General features: G+C 44.3%; 1 protein-coding gene across 2 annotated transcripts in view; it reads right to left on the reverse strand.

The window, feature by feature from the left end:
• Positions 1-10,264: 10,264 nt before the first annotated feature.
• RALA (RAS like proto-oncogene A) overlaps positions 10,265-19,908 on the reverse strand; it is a 75,077-nt gene continuing 65,433 nt past the window's right edge. For both annotated transcript variants that reach the window (XM_026502881.4, XM_057304157.1), the window contains 2 exons: positions 18,054-18,228; positions 10,265-12,281 (listed from right to left, as the gene is read on the reverse strand). In XM_026502881.4, coding sequence (XP_026358666.3) covers positions 12,159-12,281; positions 18,054-18,228 — 298 coding nt within the window. In that variant the 3' untranslated portion in view covers positions 10,265-12,158. The remainder of the gene's footprint in view (positions 12,282-18,053; positions 18,229-19,908) is intronic.

Genomic DNA, 19,908 nt, shown 5'->3' on the forward strand with positions numbered 1-19,908 from the left:
CCTTTGTATTCTGGCTTCTTTCCCTAAGGATGATGACCTTAAGTTTCATCCCTGCTGCAGCAGGAATCAGGACTTTATTCACTTTTATTGCTGAATAATAGTCCAGGGAATAAATAAAGCACCTTTGTTTCTCCATTGATCCGTTGTTTCCCCTTTTGGCTCTGATGAACTGATTGAATTGATTGGCTATTATGAATTGATGGATTGTTTCTACTTATGGCTATTATGAATAATGTTACTGTGAACATTTACATACAAGTTTTTTGTGTGGATATATGTTTTTATTTTTTTAGGTATATACCTAGGAATGGAATTGCCAGACTTTAGGGTAACTCTATGTTTAACCTTTTCAGGAACTGCTAATGAAGGATAGTTGGAAGATAGGCAGGCAGGGACGAGGGGCCCCCACCCTAAGAGGAAACCACCCTTAAAAGGATTTTACACCACCCTGGAAGGAGCCCTCCACCCTTTCCCACATGATAGGTAGATGACAAAAACCTGATTGGGTGCGCATGGAGGGTAAATCAGATTAAAGCAGCCCGCCCACAAGCCCATAAAACCCCCTTAGATTTAGAAATTCGTGGGGCAACACTCTCGGTTCCCCTCCCTTTTGGGGACTTTTCTGCTATCACTCAATGAACTTTACCGCTCAGTAAACTTTGGTTTGCTGCCCACCCCTCTTCGTCTGGTCTCTTTATTCTTCGAAGCTGCGTGACCAAGAACCCCGGGCAGTAAAGGCAAAGAAATCCTGTAACACTGCCAAACTGTTTTCCCAAGCAGCCGTCCCAGTTGACGTTCTCACCAGCAGCGGATGAGGGCTCTGATTTCTCCACATCCTCAACCAACACTTGGCGACTGGCTGTCTTTCTGATTCTAGCCGTCCGGCTGGGTGAGTAGAATCTCATCGTGGTTTTTGTGGGTTTTTTTTTTTAAGATTTTATTTTCATTTATTTATTTTTTAAAGATTTTATTTATTTTCAGAGAGAGCGAGAGAGCACAAGCAAGGGAGAGGGGCAGAGGGAGAGGGAGAAGCAGACTCCCTGCTGAGTAGGGAGCCCAATGTGGGGCTTGATCCCAGGACCCTGGGATTATGACCTGAGCTGAAGGCAGATGCTTCACCGACTGAGCCGCCCAGGCGCCCCTAAACGTTTTATTTTTAGATAATCTCTACACCCAACATGTAGCTCGAACTCACAACCCTGAGACCAAGCGTCACACACTCCACTGACTGAGCCGGCCAGGCGCCCCTCACTGTGGTTTTGATCTGAATTTCTCTAATGACTAGAGACATGGAGCATCTTTTCATGTGTTTTATGGCCTTTTGCATATCTTCTTTGGAAAAAATGTCTACTTGAATCCTTCTAAATTGGGTTGTCTTTTTATTGTTGTAAGAGTTTCCCCACATAATCTAGATACAAGTGTCTTAGATTTATGATTTGCAAATATTTTCTTCCGTTCTTTATGCTTTCTCGGTAGTATTCTTTGAAGCACAATTTTAATTTTGAGGAAGTCCAATTTATCTCTATATTTTTCTTTTGTTGTTTTTTTGTCTTCTTTAAAAAAGGATTTTATTTATTTATTTGAGAGCGAGCGAGCATGAAAGTGGGGAGGGGGAGAGGGAGAGGGGGAAGCAGACTCCCCCCTGAGCAGGGAGCCTCATGCAGGACTCGATCCCAACACCTGAGATCATGACTTGAGCTGCAGACAGACGCTCAACTGACTGAGCCACCCAGGCATTCCTTTGTAGATCACTTTAGAAAGTACTGCTATCTTGGCAATATTAAATCTTTCAATCCACACACACAGGGTGTCTTTCCATTTATTTGAGTCGTATTTAGTTTCTTTCAACAAATATTTTTAGTGTTCAGACCATAGATTTTGCACTTCTTTTGTTAAATTTATTCCTAAGTATTTTACTCTTTTGACGCTATTGTAAATGGAATTATTTTTCTTTTCTTTTTTTGGAATTATTTTTCTAAATTTCAGTTTCAGATTATTCATTGCTAGTATATAGAAATGCAACTGATTCTTGTATATTGATGTTGTACTCTCCAACCTTGCTGAACTTACCAGTTGTAATAGTTTTCAATGGATTCCTTAGGGTTTTCTTTTCTTTTTTTTTAAAGATTTTATTTATTTGAGAGAGAGATCAGGAGCGTGAGCTCAGCAGGGAGCCCAACAGGGCGCTTGATCCCAGGACTCGGGGATCATGACCTGAGCTGAAGGCAGACACTTAATTACACTGAGCCACCAGGTGCCCTCTCGTTAGGATTTTCTATATACAAAATCATGTCATCTGCAAATAGAGAGGTTTTTTCCCATGCATTTAAAAAAATGTTTATTTATTTTTAAGTTTATTTGAGAGACAGAATGCACACGAGCAGGGGGAGGGGCAGAGGGAGAGGGAGAGAGAGAATCTCAAGGAGACTCTGCACTGACCATGGAGCCCGGCTTGGGGCTCGATCTCTTGACCCTGAGATCATGACCTGAGCCAAAATCAAGAGTCAGAGGCTTCACCGACTGTGCCACCCAGGTGCCCCTCCATGTTTTTTAAAATAGACTATTTTTTAGAGCAGTTTTAGGTTCACAACAAAATTGAGACATATACTCTCTGACCTTACACATGCATAGCCTCCTTATCAACATTCCCCACAAGAGTGGGGGGTACATTTATTACAATGGTGGAGCTACAGAGACACATCCTTACCCCCCAGAATCCAGAGTTCACATTAGGGTTCACTCTCAGTGTTGTACATGCTATGGGTTTGAACAAATTTATAATGACACGTATCCATCATGATGTATCCCACAGAATATTTTCACTGCCCTAAAAATCCTGTGTCTGCCTGTTCATTCATCCTTCCTCTCTCAACCCTGGCAACCACTGGTCTTTTGACTAGTTCCATAATTCTGCCTTTTCCAGAGCATTTTGTTGGAATTATACAATATGTAGTCTTCCAGGCTGGCTTTCTTCACTTAGCGAGATGCATTTAATTCTTTAGAACTGAACAATATTCCCATTATCGGATGTACCATCATTTATCCATTCCCCTACCAAAGGACATCAGGGTTGCTTCCAAGTTTTGGCAATTAAAAATAAGGCTGCTTATAGACATCTGAGTGCAGGTTTTTGTGTAGGTGTAAGTTTTCACCTTCTGTGGGTAAATACCAAGGAACACCATTGTTGGACTGTACGGCAAGAGTATATGTAATGTTCTGAGAACCACACACTGTCTTGCAAAGTGGCTGTTCTGTTTTGCATTCCCACCAGCAACAGATGAGGGTTCTTTTTCTCCACGTCCTCACCTGCAGTCCTCACCTGCATCTCGGTGTTGTCAGTGTTTTGGATCTTGGCCATTCTAACAGGTGGGTAGTGGGCTCTCGTTGTTTCGATTTGCATTTCCTTGCTGACCTACGATGGGCAGCATCTTTAAATACGCTGCTTTGCCAGCCCTATGCCTTTGATGAAGTATCTGCTATGGTCTTTGGCCCATTTCTAAATTGAGTTGTTTTCTTATTGAATTTTAAGTGTTCTTTGCGTATTTTTGGGTAACAGTCTTTTAACAGCTGTGTCTCTTGCAAATATTTTCTCTCGGTCTGTGACTCGTCTTTTCGTTATCTTGACTGTGTCTTTAATTCGCATTTTTCTAATGGCTAAGGATGCTGAATATCTCTTCATGTGTTTATTTGCCAGCTAGTGTAAGACCCGTTTATGCTTTTTCTCTCTTTCCTGTTTTCTGGGGTTTTTTTTGTTACTGTCGAGAGTTATTTATATATTTTGGTTATGAGGTCTTTGTTGGATATGTGTAATCATATACTTAAAAAATTAGTTTCAAGCATGGAAGTAGCCATGAATGCATTCCTTTTTTTTTTTTTTTTTTTTTTTTAAAGTAGGCTCCATGCTCAACACAGGGTTTGAACTCACAACCCTGAGATCAAGACCTGAGCTGAGATCAAGAGTCAGATACTCGGGATGCCTGGGTGGGTCAGTAGGTTAAGTGTTTGTCTTTGGCTCAAGTCATGATCCCCGGGGTCCTGGGATTGAGACCCCCATCAGGCTCCTTGCTCGGTGGGGAGTCTGCTTCTCCCTCTGCCTGTCACTGCCTGTGCTTATGCTCTCTCTTTCTCTCTCTGACAAGTAAATTTTTAAAAAAATTCTAAAAAAAAAAACCCAAAAAGAGTCAGATACTCAACCAACCGAGCCACCCAGGCACCCCACATGAATGCATTCTTTATTTAAAAATAGTAAAATAAGTTTAAGTTTAAACCCCCAAATCCTTTCCTTTTCCACCATCCCCCAGGGATAACCATTATTATGTATTTGAGGTATATCACCTAGATTTTTAAAAAATAACTTTTTTCAAGATGCACAAACTCACAGAATGTATATGGGGCTGTTTTGTATATGGGTTTTACAAAAAGTTATACTGTTTGTATCACAGTGCAAGATGCATTTTTGAATCAGGGATATTCTAGAGAGCTTCTTAATGCTGATAGATATCTCTGGTCTGTTCCTTCACACTGTTGTAAAGCCTTGCATTGTATGACTAAGTTATGTTTAGCCTCACCTCGGCTGCAATCATCCAAGCGGTTCCCAGGGCTTCTCCAGCGAACAGTGCTGCAGTGAACTGCCCTGTGCAGGGCTCTGGGCACACGTGGGAGTGTTTCTTTAGCAAGATACAGAGAAAGGGAATGTTGAGAACATTAAAGTGTGTGCCATATATATAATATATATATATATATGCAAGATTTTATTTATCTTAGAGAGGGAGGGGGGAGAGAGAGAGAGAGACTTAGAGATGGGGCTGAGGGAGAAAAAATCTTAAGCAGACTCTGTGCTGATTGCGGAGCCCAACACAGGGCTGGATCCCATGACCCTCAGATCATGCCCTGAGCTGAAATCAAGAGTTGGACGCTCAACCGACTGAGCCACCCAGGGCCCAGTGCTTTTTCTATTTTAATAGGTCCTGCCAAATCACCCTCCAAGATGTGTGTGTTTCCCCACGCCTTGGCCGACAACCACATGTCTTTTGAATGTAAGACCCACTATTTGGTGGGTCCATTGCCTACCAACTGCGAAGAAGAGGCTGTCTGAGGGCGGGGAAGAGGAGTGGGACTCAGACACGTGGCCGGGGAGGGGGAGGGGGGAGCTCACACCGACCATGCCTTCTGTGTCACGGGGCCTGTGTTCACATGCTTCCAGCTCATTTCTGTTAGGGACTGTCACTGACTGGAGGGGACGGAGGAGGCATGAAGACTAAGTCCAGTGCGGATTCTGGATTAGAATGTGAAACAGAAAACGTGAGAACACTGGTGAGATCCCATGAAGTCTAGTTTAACTGTGGTGTACCAGTGTTAATTTATTCCTTGTGACAAGTGTGACCGGGTTATGCCGGGAGAAAGACACACAGGAACTCTCTGTCCGACCTTGGCAACTGCCTGTAAATCTAAAATTATTGTAACATAAAAATTTGTAAAAGAAAAGACTTGAACATGCAATAAAATACAATGTGTGGACTGTATTTGGATCCCAACAGAAACAAACAAAGAGATTTGGGGGGAGAAAACAGCAAAAATTTGAATATAGATTGGGCATTAGACAATATTAAGGGGTTATTATTAATTTTGTTAGGTGTGATACCATGTTTGATGAACAAAAATCATCTTTACCTATTGAAGGTACGTGCTGAAGTATTTATAGGTGATATGATATAATAGCTGGAATTTGCTTTAAAATATTCAGAAACAAGGGGGGGCCCCTGGCTGGTTCAGTGTGTAACTCTTGATCTTAGGGTCATGAGTTTGAGCCCCATGTTGGGTGTACATATTACTTAAAAAACAAATAAAATATAAACGGACACCTCCTTTAAAAAAAAAGTTAAAATATTCAGAAACAAAAGAGAAGTACTTAGGGGTAGGTAAAGCGATATAATTTCTTGGGGTTACTTTAAAATATTCCAGAAAGAAAAATGTAGTTGGGGAAAAAGATGAAAAACAATTGGCAAAATGTTGCTACTTAATGAGACTGAATGGAAGATACAGGGTGTGGGCGGGTGTCTGACATACTCCTCTCGACTCTTATGAATGACTAAGTTTTTCCATAATAAAAAGTTAAATAGGAGTGACTTCGTGACACCCACTTTTTCTTCCCATGGGACTTTTTTACTCTTCCATAGCACTTCCTCTGTTGTTTGACGCTGTCTGTAGGACCTGTCTCCTCTCCGCACCAACCTCATCCAGTCCGATAAATGCTTCATGTGTACCAGGCCCTGTGCTGCCCTGGGGGACGGGATGTAAGGAAAAGCAACGTTGTTGCTAACTCATTGAATTTATAACCCAGGGTGGGCCAGGTCCTCTGGTCATGGCACTGGATCGCTCGGCTCTCTGTTTGTGTTGTCCTAACTCCTTACTTTAAGTCTGACCTTTCCGCCTCCGGTTTGTAAGGACTCTTGTGATTACACCGGGGCCACCGAGATAACCCAGGGTGATGCCCCGTCTCAAGAGCCGTACTTCATCACACCTGCAAAGTCCCTTTTGCCACTTAAAGGTAGTAACATATTCGCAAGTTCTGGGGGTGAGGACGTAGACATCTTTGAGGGGGTGTTTTTCAGCCGACTCTGTCGTTTTTTGGAGTTCTGTGTTTATCCTAAAAAAGACTTGGAAGTTAAAGAGATGATTTAAGCAAAGGGAAAACCTGATCAGTTCTGACCTTTGCTCTGTTGTATCCGGGATGGACGTGGTGGGCGGGGCGGGGGGTGCAGCGGTTAGGAGAGGAGCAAGGGCGTCTACGGTGAGAAATGAGGAGGCTGTCGAGACAGCTCAGGTGAAATCACTCAGCCTGGATGAGAATGGTAAAGATGGAGAAGAATGAAGAATTATGTTTGATGAATGAATGAATGAACCAAGGAACAGGCTGTCTTGGAACAAAAGGAACTTGCTTCCCGGCTTGGACGTTTCCACTCTAGAAGCACAGAGCTCTGCTGCTGAGACGTGCAGACCTTGACCATTGCAGCATGGCCTTCCAAAGCCCACGTGGTCCAATGTCACACAGACATGGTTTTTATTAAGAACGGGGCCAGGCACGGTTAGAACCTTCCTCTGCATTTAAAAATCACATGCCCTGTAATAAAAAGTATATTGTCTGGGCCGTCCTCACAATCCTCCTAGAAGGTAGGCAGTGAATGCCTGTTTTACACTCAGGGAGAAGCCACAGAGGCCAGATTGGAGTCAGCCGGCCGGGTTCTGGGAGCCTCCGTCTCCCCTGGGCCCTGTCTGCAGGTAAAGCACCCTGGACACTGTGTGCAAGCTGGAAAGGCGAACGGGAAGAACCCGAGTTAGAAGGCAAGGCGTGCATTCTAATTCGTGTGACCTTGGGCACGTTCCCTCCCCTTTCCGGCGTGTGAAACTAAGGGAATGGTGGCTACGGCCCTTTCTAAGCCGACTTCTAGGACTCTGGAAAATGCATCTGAGGATCTTTCCACCAAATCGGGCATCCTTTGCCAAGGTCAGTCCGCGGACAGCGGGCGGGGCTACAGCCTGAATGCGCTTGCAATGTGGACGAGGGATTGCTGCGGGGCCTTGGAGGTGTTAGCTTTCAGATCAATCTGCTCCTCTCCCTTCAGTTCAACACATTGTTTCTAGGATGTTTGGAACGCTCTGCCCTTAGGAGCCTTTCCTGCTGGGTGCTTGCGACCACCCAAGCATTTCAGCTGTGTGTTTTCCTTTACATAAAAGCCACCTCCTCACCCTCTCTCAGATTAGCAGTGCAAGTGCCCACAAGCCTCACAGCCTTCCCCTGCCCCGCCCGCCCCCCAGAAGTGGTGTTCTGGGGAGACTGAGGCTACAGACGGCCAGAGCTCCCCCCGGCGCCCCCAGGCCTCTGCAGGCGGCGGTCCGCAGCAGCTGTGTGCGGGCTCTCGGATGAACCTGCGGGCTGCTAGACGAAGGCTGGCCTTCCGCTGTGGGGCCTGACTCCACGGTTGAGCTCCGCTCAAAACTGTCCGTCTGGGCCCTTGATCTTTCTCTGGCAACCAGGCCGTCCGCACGAGGGGCCTCCTCGCCTCGGCTCGCAGCAGGCTCTGCAGGCTTTCCCCAGACCATCAGCGCATAAGCGGCCGTGGCCGTGGGGCCGTGGGGTCGTGTGGGGCGCTTCCCACCTTCGTACAGGCTACACGACGGTTTCTTCTCGTCTCCACTCTGCTCCTCGTCCCCGTGCGGTGTTAAGGGCATGGGCGGCACACTCCCGCGCTTCCGATGCCGGCCGGTAGTTGCTAGCTTTGTGGCCCCGGGCGAGTTCAACTGCTCTCTGGCCTGTTCCTTCATCCGCAAAATAGGGGTTAATGATAGCACCTGCCTCACAGGATGAACGTGGAATTTCAATATATATATATATATATTGAATTGAATAAATGGAATATATATATATATATATGTATCTGGCATATAGGATGCACTCTTGCTATTATAGTATTTTTTTTTAAAGGAGGCTCCATACCCAATGCGGGGCTCAAACTCAGGGCTCTTGAGATCAAGACCTGAGCTGAGATCAAGAGCCGAACGCTCAACCCACTGAGCCACCACCCAGCTGCCCTTATTACAATGAATTTACATGTTGACAATCTAAGAAATATGAGGTCTAGCCCAGAGTAGGGAGACTAAGATTAAGATTTAATCTATTTTTTTAAAAGATTTTATTTATTTATTCAACAGAGATGGAGACAGCCAGCGAGAGAGGGAACACAAGCAGGGGGAGTGGGAGAGGAAGAAGCAGGCTCATAGCGGAGGAGCCTGATGTGGGGCTCGATCCCGTAACGCCGGGATCACGCCCTGAGCTGAAGGCAGACGCTTAACCGCTGTGCCACCCAGGCGCCCCTAATCTCTTTTTTTTTTAAACTTCCCCTCCCTCTGCATGGGGCACAGAGGTCCTTTCTTCAGCGTCAATCTCTGTAATCGCCCCTAACTCATGTTTGTCCTTCATGTTATAGTCTCAGCAGCACCCACATCTACTGAAAAGGACATGCACGAATGAAGACCTCTATTGACCTGCCGCTCTTGACTTCCAAAGTAATTTGCTAAAGGAGACTTAAAACACTGGATTCAATCAAAAGGATTATTTTGAAAACTTTGCAGGAACTTTTGGTAAATGTTTTGATGGTTTTACTCTAAAGGTAGTAATATAAGGTTGCCAAATATTAAGATTTACGTCCTTGTTGCACAATTTTGAGAAATGACATTCTGATTTTAAGACTGGAACTTAATCTAGCCTTTGTTTGGTATGTAATATTTAACAGCATACCCCGTATCGGTGTTAAAAAATAGTCCCAGGGGTTCAGTAGTTGGTCAAGCGTCTGCTCAGGTCACGATCTGTCAGGATCGTGGGATTGAGCCCCACGTAGGGCTCCACGCTCAGTCGGGAGTCTGCTTCTCTCCCTTTGTGGCCCCCATCCCCGCTCATACACGCTTACTCTCCCCCAAAATAAATCTTTAAAAAAATGGGTCCTGTGAGGTTTAAACTATGCTAATTATAACTTAAACGTGCTCATTCTGGCACTGCTTATGAATTAAGTAAGAAATTAATATTAACTGGATTTTGAAAGATAGTGCTCAGTCAAAATGGGGCCACTGTTTCTAACCCACCGACTGTGAGTTAATAGGCCACATTTCCCACCAGACATCCGATGTGAGACTGAATGAATGGTCTGAGGCTTGCTGAGATGGTAGCAGGGTGGTGACTCCTGCCACAATTTGGAAATTAAATGACCCATGGGGATTATTCTGATTAGAACATGAATATAAAGCCATCCCCTAGTCATTCTGGACTTCAGTGGTCGTCTAAAGTGCTGCACACCCGTGACTTTCATGACCACACGGGATTCTCCCAATGCTGCTGTCATCTAGGGAATCCGGCATTCCCCCACAGAAAGCCCTAGACTGAGAGCTCCAGAGATGTAGTGTGTGTGTGTTTAAGGTTTTATTTATTTGACAGAGAGAGAGAGAGAAAGAAAGTGCACAAGCGGGGGGAGCGGCAGGCAGAGGCAGAGGCAGACTCCCCGCTGAGCAAGGAGCCCGATGCGGGACTCGACCCCAGGACTCTGGGATCATGACCCGAGCCAAAGGCAGATGCTTCACCAACTGAGCCACCCAGGCGCCCAGAGATTTAGCAGTTTTAAAATCTCCTGTAAAGATGCCCAGGTTGATAAGTCTGAATGTTACATGTTATATCTATCTATATATATATAGTAAACATCAAGTAACAGCACAAGCATTTAAAAAAAAGGAAGTTTATTGGTCTTTAAATGGCTCAAATTGCAAATAAACCAGTCGGGTAGTGGCATCAGCCTAAGACATGTGACGCATCTTTGTCAGTTGGCTTCATAGCACCTCAGTACCCAGGAGAGGAAAGGTCTAAAGCAAAGTCACAATGTTAGTGGTTAGGACCCCTGGTTAAATAAGACTGCAACGAGTACACATGGAGATCGCTGGGCCCGCGGGGCCGGCGTTACATGGGTAACTTTAATGCTGCACATGGCATAGCCTATGAAAAATACGAAATGAAAGATGTACATCTCAAACCCTTTTAAGGACAAATATTTAGCATGACAAGTCAGATGTAATATCTAAAGAGCTGAGTTCCTAAAAAGCCTATTTTTTTTTTTTTTAACTTTACGTACACACCTGTTACCTGGAATGCCTGAACACATCTTTGACTTGTTGAAATTAGGACGGAGCAAAAAGAAAGACGAACTTAGTTGAATCAACTGTCTGAGCCCCGTTCCAGAGAAGGAAAGAAAAATCTGGACAGCGGTATATTTCCCGTTGAATTTATGTTCCCAGATAGCATGCTAGAATTCTTCCGGTGGGCGCACCACACAACGGCGACACAAGCTCATGTCTGGCCTGCGTTTGCCAAACACGCTTTCTGCACTACACTTGGGGTGGACTGTCTGGTGTTAACTTGAGGACAATGTGGCTCTGGTCTGGTGTTCTTCGTGCTGAACTCGGACTACAGAGACTCCCGAAAACTCTCCCAGAGCCAAGCTGTCACCTCTGAGCACAGACTGAGAAACTAACAGGCGGCCAGCACGCACACCTTCCCCAAGTGCCCAGTGCAAAATGCACGCACACTCATGACGTTTTTCCTGTGCCCTGTTCCAGAGAGACCAACAACCTAACACATGCTCACCACTGCAGAAAGGGATTTCCAGGGACCGGCATCTTAAAAGAAAAAAAGGGATCACTGAAACGTAACTGCTGAGTCCTCACAGTCTAAAATTATCTTACAAGTATATGCTGGCCCTTCACTGCGAACTACCTTACAGTTAATTAAAAGGAATCACGGTGCTCTGGAACCTTACTTTCAAGAACCAGAGTATGGCACACATTTTGAATTTGGACAGACTCCTAGCAGACGGTTATTTTTTTACGAATCTTCTATACAAAAGTTGTACTCCATACCAGGCAGATACTCTCTCACTGGGACACATGGGGCGATGGGCCCATGGCACTAGTGAGGACACACCCAGAAGGATGTCACCGGGTATTTTTCGGTTTCTAAATTAAGGCATATTCAAAAATTTCCATGTACAAGTTTTACACCACTTTTCCACGTTAATCACCAGGTAATTAATGCAGGTTCACAGATGAATTACTCTCAATTTAACTATATGCAACAATCATGCCAATAACTTTTCTTCTATATTTTGCATAACAATGGTTAAAAAAAGTGGTACAGTTTAACTACCATGTTCACAATTGTCATTTTTCAAGGCAGTAGAAGACCAAGACATTTTAAAATGATATAAAATTTAAGCTTTATAATAAACCAGAGGAAGTGGCCTTTCCTCCCATCCCCCCCACCCCATCTCAGCTCTAACAGTTCCAGAAAGACTGCCCTCGAAACACAAGCCCACACGCTACATTCAGGACTGCGATAAATGTAGGCAATTATGAAAGAAGTTGAACTTTGCTTCTTGGAGAAGCCACATTAATTTCTTTTTTAAGTGAATTTGACTTTCAGTGCAGTTCCAATTCATGCTTTTAGTGATACATAACAATTTCCAAATTGTTAAAGTAATTTCAGTCAATTGAGCCTTCGATGGCAATGCTTATAAATTATATTTATTAGTATGGTCAAGATAAGAAAGGAGTTTGGGCTTTGATTATAAAATGCAGCATCTTTCTCTGATTCTCTTGGCTAAACTTTTCCTCTTCTTTTTTCCGTTCTTTTCTTTGCTGTCTTCCATCTTTCTGGCTCGAATTTCCCTCATCAGATCAAAAAATACCTAGAAAGAAGAAAACAGGGTAAATAAAGTCAACAGATAATATGAGATTGGTACTCCTTGGAACCACAGCAGTAAGCCTTGGGAATAAACTAAGAATAACTACTTAAGAGCTCTTGTTTGGGGAGTATAGGGAGAAGACTGCAAAAAACCAAAGTCTCCTTCTCCAAGTAGAGTGGGAAAATTGGGAAATTTTCTGAGTTACACTTTTCAGTAAAATTGTTCACATAATATAACCTAATCTTCCCATCCCGACTTTCAAGATAAAGACGACAATAGCACTACAAATGATAGCTCCAAAGTTACAACTCAGTGGATTCTGCTTATAAAATTAATGAATGTAGGGGCGCCTGGGTGGCTCAGTCGTTAGGGGTCTGCCTTCGGCTCAGGTCATGATCCCAGGGTCCTGGGATTGAGCCCCGCGTCGGACTCCCTGCTCAGCGGGAAGCCTGCCTCTCCCTCTCCCACTTCTGCTTGTGTTCCCTCTCTCGCTCTGTCTCTGTTAAATAAATAAAATCTTTAGAAAAAATTAATGAATGTATTTTGCCAGTTCATATTTAAAGGTAATTAATTTATGTTTAATAAAATTTATATTTAGTAACTTCTCTTCAGCTCCATTTTTAGAAACAAAGCTGAGGAAAATAAGTGCTTCCTTTATTTTGATACTAGGTACTAAGAAGACAATTTTCTTTGTTGCAACGTATTTGAGATTTTATCAATTCTGATGTCTAGAAACTGGAAAATGAGACCTATTAGCATCATAATTTAAAAATTACTAGTGAGTGTAACAACTCAAAAGTTAAGTATCATTAACAAATGTCCAAGGGCAGACCGACAAGGGTCTAGAAGGACATGAGCTTACACCGTACACACAGTTGTGAGTATGTGTATGATGACCGATGAATACCTTTCATGGTCTACACTCTCATATTCTGAATTTAAAAAAATTCAGTTATTACCTCTGTTTTACTTTTCTTGTAAGCATAAAATAAGAAGTGACACCACACCGACTTATTAAGAACTCAATTGAAAACAAAGATTTCAAAAATTCTAGTTAGCTTGTGCACTGTGAATGTTGTAAGTCAACAAATGTCTGTTACGTAATGGCCGGTGTGCGTCTAGCTCTCTAAAGGAAAGGCTGACTGGAAGAGCGAGGTGCTGTAAAGGGGAGGTAGTCAGCTAACCTGCATGGGTGTCGAACAGGAGTTATGTGGATTTGCCTGCATTTGAAATACAAACGATGAAATGATAAACCAAACACTAATATTATTTTCAGGACGAAGGGAACAGGGGACCCAGAACAGTGAGGCGTCTCTGAATATACTTCATTATGCAACTTCTACTTCAGAAATGTAAATGTTTTACAGATTAAAAAAACGAAATTAAACACAAAAAAGCAGCTGCCAGAAACTAAAAATCAAGCTAAAACAAATTAAGATGAATAGCACGTAGTTGGTGACATAGTCACACAGAGGAAAGAATTCAAGAGACTTTAAAACACAGCCTATGGAATATACATCTCAGAGCAGAAGCTTAATAAAAGCAAAACCTCAACAAATAAAAAACAAAACAAGCCAAATCTTAAACTTCACTTGGTAATTTAGCTGTTAATAGCAACAGTGGTATTGCTCTTCCGGAACGATCTGACACGCACGCTGCAGGATAGTGTAAGAGCAGTGATGCTACGTAGCTTAGGAACCAAGACTTCCAGTGTGAGAGAGAAGACAGGAAGTCCAAGAGGGAGAAAGTCCTGAACGCTAAAACTGAACTAGAAGTAACAGTATGATCTCAGGACTTGTTTTCTTTTAATAGCACTTCACTGAAAGGCCAGGAAGCCAAGACAAGGCCACAGCGGAGAGCACATTTGTCCTCAGGCTACGGCTGCTGAACACCAGTGGTCCTTAGATAAATGGCGGATTCCTGATGGGGAGCGAGAAACAAAAAGTCAGAAAGCAAAGAAGCTATTAAAAAAAAAAAAAGGCAAGGAAGTGATTAGAGACTAATGGCTTAAGTCAAAGGGGTGCAAATGGTTAGGACAGGGAAGAACTGAGCAAAGAAACCCCGCGGAGAACGCAGGAGACTGGACCACACAGGTGACACAGACCTCGGGGGTCTCTGCCCCCACTTGCTGCATCGCGCTTCCCTGGGGTGATTTCAGAACGCCTGGCCTTTGAGTCCACATCTGGCCAGCCGAGGCAAGAAGCTTCCAGACTGGCTACACGTACTGCCAGAGGACTCCCTGCAGCTTCCTCATGCACATATTATCACTATGGAGTGAACGTCAGAAGAAGGTTTAATTTTTTTTAAAGGAGGCTCCATGTTGGGCATGGAACCCAATGCGGGCCTTGATCTCACGACTTGTATATTCTGAGCAGAAATCAAGAGGTGGATGTTCAACCGACTGCGCCACCCAGGCGCCCGTTATAAAATTTAAAAAGCAAACTACAGAAATGCACGATCTACATACACAAAAATACTATATATGTACACATAGTGTACAAATGTACTGTATATACTGTAAAAATCCTATTTATACGGGGGAAACACAAGCCTTCCCTTAGACTCTATATACTGGTCTTTAAATAAGATAAACGTCTGGAAACATACACCTGAGTTACCAGTGGTTACCTGCCAGGAAGGGGAGTGGAGTGGAATTTGGGTGAAGAGTGACTCCCCTTTCTCCTTACTTAGAATTTTTCTTCATACAATAAGCATATGTTCATGTTTTTAACGAAAAAAAAAATACAGTATTTCTACTAAAATTCTTTTCGCAAATTGGTTCTCTTCACGTAAGAAATCATACTCTCCTTTTTGACATCTGCTTGCTCAACCTCTTGCCATTCCTCCAGGGTGTTCCTTAAAATTAGGAGCAACCTTGGAGTTAACGCTTTAAAGAGCCAGAGCGTTCAGCCAGAGGGCCACTAACAGGGTCACGAGATGAACCTGGCACCCCGTGAGTCCACAAGCAGGTTAGCCAGCTGGTCCTCTTGCCTCTGGGTGACTCCTCTGTGACAGGCGTGGCCTCTGGGATGGGCCCGGCTTATCACTCAGATGGTCACGGAGCTCTTCACAGGGTGGATTCAAAATCTACCTCTTTGAAACTTCAGGGCCAACGGTCTACTTGGAATCCAGCGGAGGACATGGCATGAGCCCTTAATGTCTCATAGGGGAGCTAGGGTTTATTTTCTGTGACAAAACAAGATACTTCCCAATATGATAGGAGACAGTGGTAACTAACACTCACGACCCCAGAAAACCTGTCCCCGGCTTCCAGACTGGGTGACATACACCCTGGGAGATACCACAGGTACGCCAACCAACAGTGAAACAGCGAGATGACGTGCGAACCACGTCGGCCACACCCAGAGCTCGCAGCTGCCATCATAGGCCTTTTGAACTTGAATCAGGTATGTAATCTTTCCACATCTCAGTTTCCTCATCTAAAAAGTGAGCATGAGAAGAGTACTTCTGCTTTACGGGGTGAAAGATGCATGGCTGGTGCCGGCCACAGTGCCTGCGTCTTCTAAACATCAATGAATAGGAGCTCTTTTAACTATTAACATTATTTCCTCAGCAAGAAACCAAGTATCACCTAATTCTAGAAACTGCATAGGTGCTGCAAGCTACTTTCATTTAGCCACTGGGGTACTTTATCTGGCATTTACACTTTTCAGGGTGTAGCAGTACACGCAATTGCAGTATTCAGTATGCACTTGTACCTTGGTTTACAAGCCGCCATATTTAATGTGATTTTGCTCTGGAGAGGTGACCACTGACTAAATACTACCTTTGCCAAAACCAGCCACAGTAATACTCCCTATGTGTTCTTCCAGTATCTTGCCACTCTCCATCAAGAGGTGAGTTGATTCCCCTACCTCCTGACCCTGCGGGGGCTTTGGGACCAACAAGGCCAAGAGAACGAAGTGGAAATAATGCTGCGTAACTTCTGTGGCTAGGTCATAGAAGGTGATGTGGTTTCTTTCTGGTTCTTCTTCTCTTGTGACGCTGGCTTGGCACTCACCCTGCCACCCTGCTGTAAGAAAGCCTGACGTAGGACACCTGGGAAAGGTCACACGGTGAGGAACTGAGGCATCCTTGGACAATAGCCAGCATCAACCGGCTGAACGAGACATGTGTGAACGGTCTTTAGAACCTAAGCTGAGACGCTTCCAGTTCCCAGACCTGAAGCTTTTCAGCGGAGGTACCAGACGCCACGGAGCAGAGACAAGTCATCTCCACTGTGACTGTTCAAATTCCTGGCCCAGAGATTCCATGAGCATAATAAATGGTCGTATTCCCCCGTAAGTTTTGGGGTATAGTTTGTTACACAGCCAGAGTAAGTAAAATAGCCCTACACCTTTACCTTTCGTCCTCTGAAAATACATGCATCTGGCCAAAAAATTCATGCCAGCAGATGACACCACAGGGACTGTCAGAACGACAGCTTCATGGCCTGCATGGTTACTGCTCGCCTCTCCTCGCCCTGCCTCCCCCCCAGTTTAAATAGGTTTTAGAGTGTGTGCTCTACAACCCGCTCAAGACACCAATTAGAAGGAAACCAAATACACACACGACGGTAATATTCAATGTTGCCTCTCAAAACTCCAAACGCACCGAACTTTAAAACATTTTCAGTACTACTTTAAATATACTTGCCGTGGCTTTAGAGAAAACTGGTACACGAAGGAGAAATCTTGTAACACTCATTTTGTACAGCTATCCTGGGCCTACAGGAATCCGACCACGTGACAAACCGAATCAGCTCAAGACAGTATATGACAATGTCTTGAAACCTACAGTAAATGAACAGAATCTCTAATTTTTTTTTAACCTAATGATTTCTGGATCAGCGTTATAAACCTACGGGCACAAGCAGACTGGTTCGCTAACACCTGAGGCCACCTAGCGCAGTGCTACTTGAAGTGTGGCCCCCACCCGCCCCTGGGCCACAGTCTGCACCACTGGGAAGCTTACTGGAAATGCCAATTCTCAGGTTCCACCCACAGCAAATAAATCAAAATCTCTGGGGGTCAGACCCAGGAATCCGTGTTCCTGAAGTTTCAAAGACGATTCTGCCAGTTAGACTCTGAGAGGCACCGGCAGAGCCGAGTAGTGCTTGATGGCTGGAAAAGCCCCTTGTGGGGGGCTCGAGGTGCCCACGCCTCGGCCCAGGGGGCAGTCTTTCCTGAACACAGAAGATGTGGGTCTCCGGCAGCAGGATGGACTACTGCACCGGGGCCAGCTCCTAGAAAGGAGGCAAGGGTGTTCCTCACCTGCACTCAGGGAAGGGCCACCTGAACAAAGGGGGAAGATACAGAGGAGGGCAGAGGAAAAAACAGAGGGTGAGGGTGGGGAGGGTGGGGAGTGTGGGGGCAGTAACAGATTTCAAAGCCCTCTCATCTGGGGCTCCTTTGTCTTGGGAGGCACGTTCCTTCTGAGAACCTACATGGTGCTGGGCAGGTGTCAGCTTAGAGGACTTAGGCCATGCCTTCTCAATTACCCAGCCCATCAGGATAAGAAAAAAGAAAAATTTAAAAAGGGCAGGGATTCAGGTCAGAAATCCTGTCAGTGCTAGAAAAAAAGTGGTGTCTCGTGTTTCAGTGTCTCCTGGGAAGCTGAGGACAAGGTGAAGTACCTGAGCGATCAGGGCGGATAAAAATCAGCACATACTAAATCCCTGTTGGAAAGTTCCACCAGTCTCTAGACACAATGGAGCTGAGTCAGAGCGAACCTTATTGTTAACACGATGTAGCCGTGAGGAGGGCCGCCCTTTACCTTGTCAACATTAGCTCGAGTTTTAGCAGATGTTTCCACATAGTTCACATTCCACTGGTCGGCTCTGGTTTTTGCCTCTTCTACGGAAACCTGCCTTTTATCTTCTAAATCTGATTTGTTACCAACCAGCAGAAATGGAACGTTCTCATCTTCTTTTACTCTTAAAATCTGCTCCCTGGATAAGAGGAAATGAGAAAGAAATATTAGTATTACCCCCGTGTGTCAGACCAACAAAATAACAAATACCATCTGCAATGAGCATTTATTTACATGTTTCTTGAGCTCATTCATCGCATGGTGGGAAATGAGCGTCACGTCCTCCTTACTTTACTCTCAATCCCTTGCATCACACACTCACTTCGTGGACGAAGGAACAACACACCACAGAGGTGAGTGTAAATATGGAAGTAAAGGTACAAAATGGAAGTGTCAAACGCTACTTCCTCCAAATGCTTTTTAAAAATAAACTTTTACAAGAAGGGTGGTTTTAGATTTGCAGAAAAGTTGTGACGACAGTACACAGTTCCCGTACTCTCTGCGCTCAGTTTCCCCTACTGGTAACATCTGACGCGAGGGTGTGCGTTTATCACAACTAATGAGCCAATCTTGATACATCATTATTAACTGAAGTCCAAATTCTATTCAGATATTCTTAGTTTTTACCTAATGTCCTTTTCTTGTTCCAGGATCCCGTCTAGATCCCACACGACGTTTAGTCATCAGCTCTCCTTAGATCCCACGTGGCTCTGACAGCTCCCAGACTTGCCTTGTTTTTGATGACCCCGACAGTTCTGAGACTTGCTGGTCAGCTCATTTGTAGAAAATCTCTCAACTGGGATTTGTCTGATGTTTTTCTCATGATTAAACTGGGGTCATGGGATTTGGGGAGGAAGATCACAGAGGGAGGAAGTGCCATTCTTATTCTTACTCATATTCTTATTACCTCATATCAATGGTCCCATTAAATGTTTTTAAAAGCCCCACACAGGCCAGACATCTCTTGAGTATAGATTTTGCGTTTAGAGAGAAGTTACAGGCCGTCAGCAGTTTTAAAGGTATGACAGCTCTCTCTCAGTCACGTGACTCTGAGCAAAGTACTTCTTTGCCTCGGTCTCCTCCTGTATAAAATGGGGCTAACAACAGAACCTTCTGGTTGCTAGGAGGGTGAAATGTAAAGTGCTTACTTAGAACTGTGCCTGACGCCTAGTCAATGTTCAACGAATGTTAGCTGTTCTTAATGATTACTAGTACTCTACTGGAGAAAGGGGTTTTCTTCTAAAATCAACATTCTCTTGCTACCTTCCCGATGCCTCTCCTTTGAAAGTAAGAGACATTGAAACTACAGGAACGGTATTCTAGATTAAGAGAAAATGAGAAAATTAAAGGTGTGATCAGAATGACAGGTCAGCAGAGGACACTGATTTTGAGGGATCTATCGTAATGTTTGAGATGGAATATGAATCTTCGCCAAGCCTTAATCTCCGATTTGTCTACTTTGTGCTTCCTAGACAGTGTCGCCTGAACACCACTGCCACCTCCGCCGCGAGCATTTTACTGAGTGCTCCCGAGGGGCCGTGGGCTTTAAATGCACTAACTGCACGCATTACGTTATATGCCCCGCTGAGAAACAACTGCTGCCAGTTTTAACTGTCAGATGTCCTCCTATAAGACACGGCCCTGAGTTTAAGAGAGGACAAAATGCAAAAAACTGTGTGTCCCGGAGTGTATGAAATTCGCTAGTATCTAGCTTGTCTTGTTCATGCTTGGAGCAGTGCCTGGTGTGTGGTGAGCACTGAGTGAGTATCAGGCAGGGTTATTTTTAGTATTCTTCATTCATCTGATTACCGATGTTGTC

This window comes from Ursus arctos, unplaced genomic scaffold, assembly GCF_023065955.2.
Source record: "Ursus arctos isolate Adak ecotype North America unplaced genomic scaffold, UrsArc2.0 scaffold_3, whole genome shotgun sequence".
NCBI lineage: Eukaryota > Metazoa > Chordata > Mammalia > Carnivora > Ursidae > Ursus > Ursus arctos.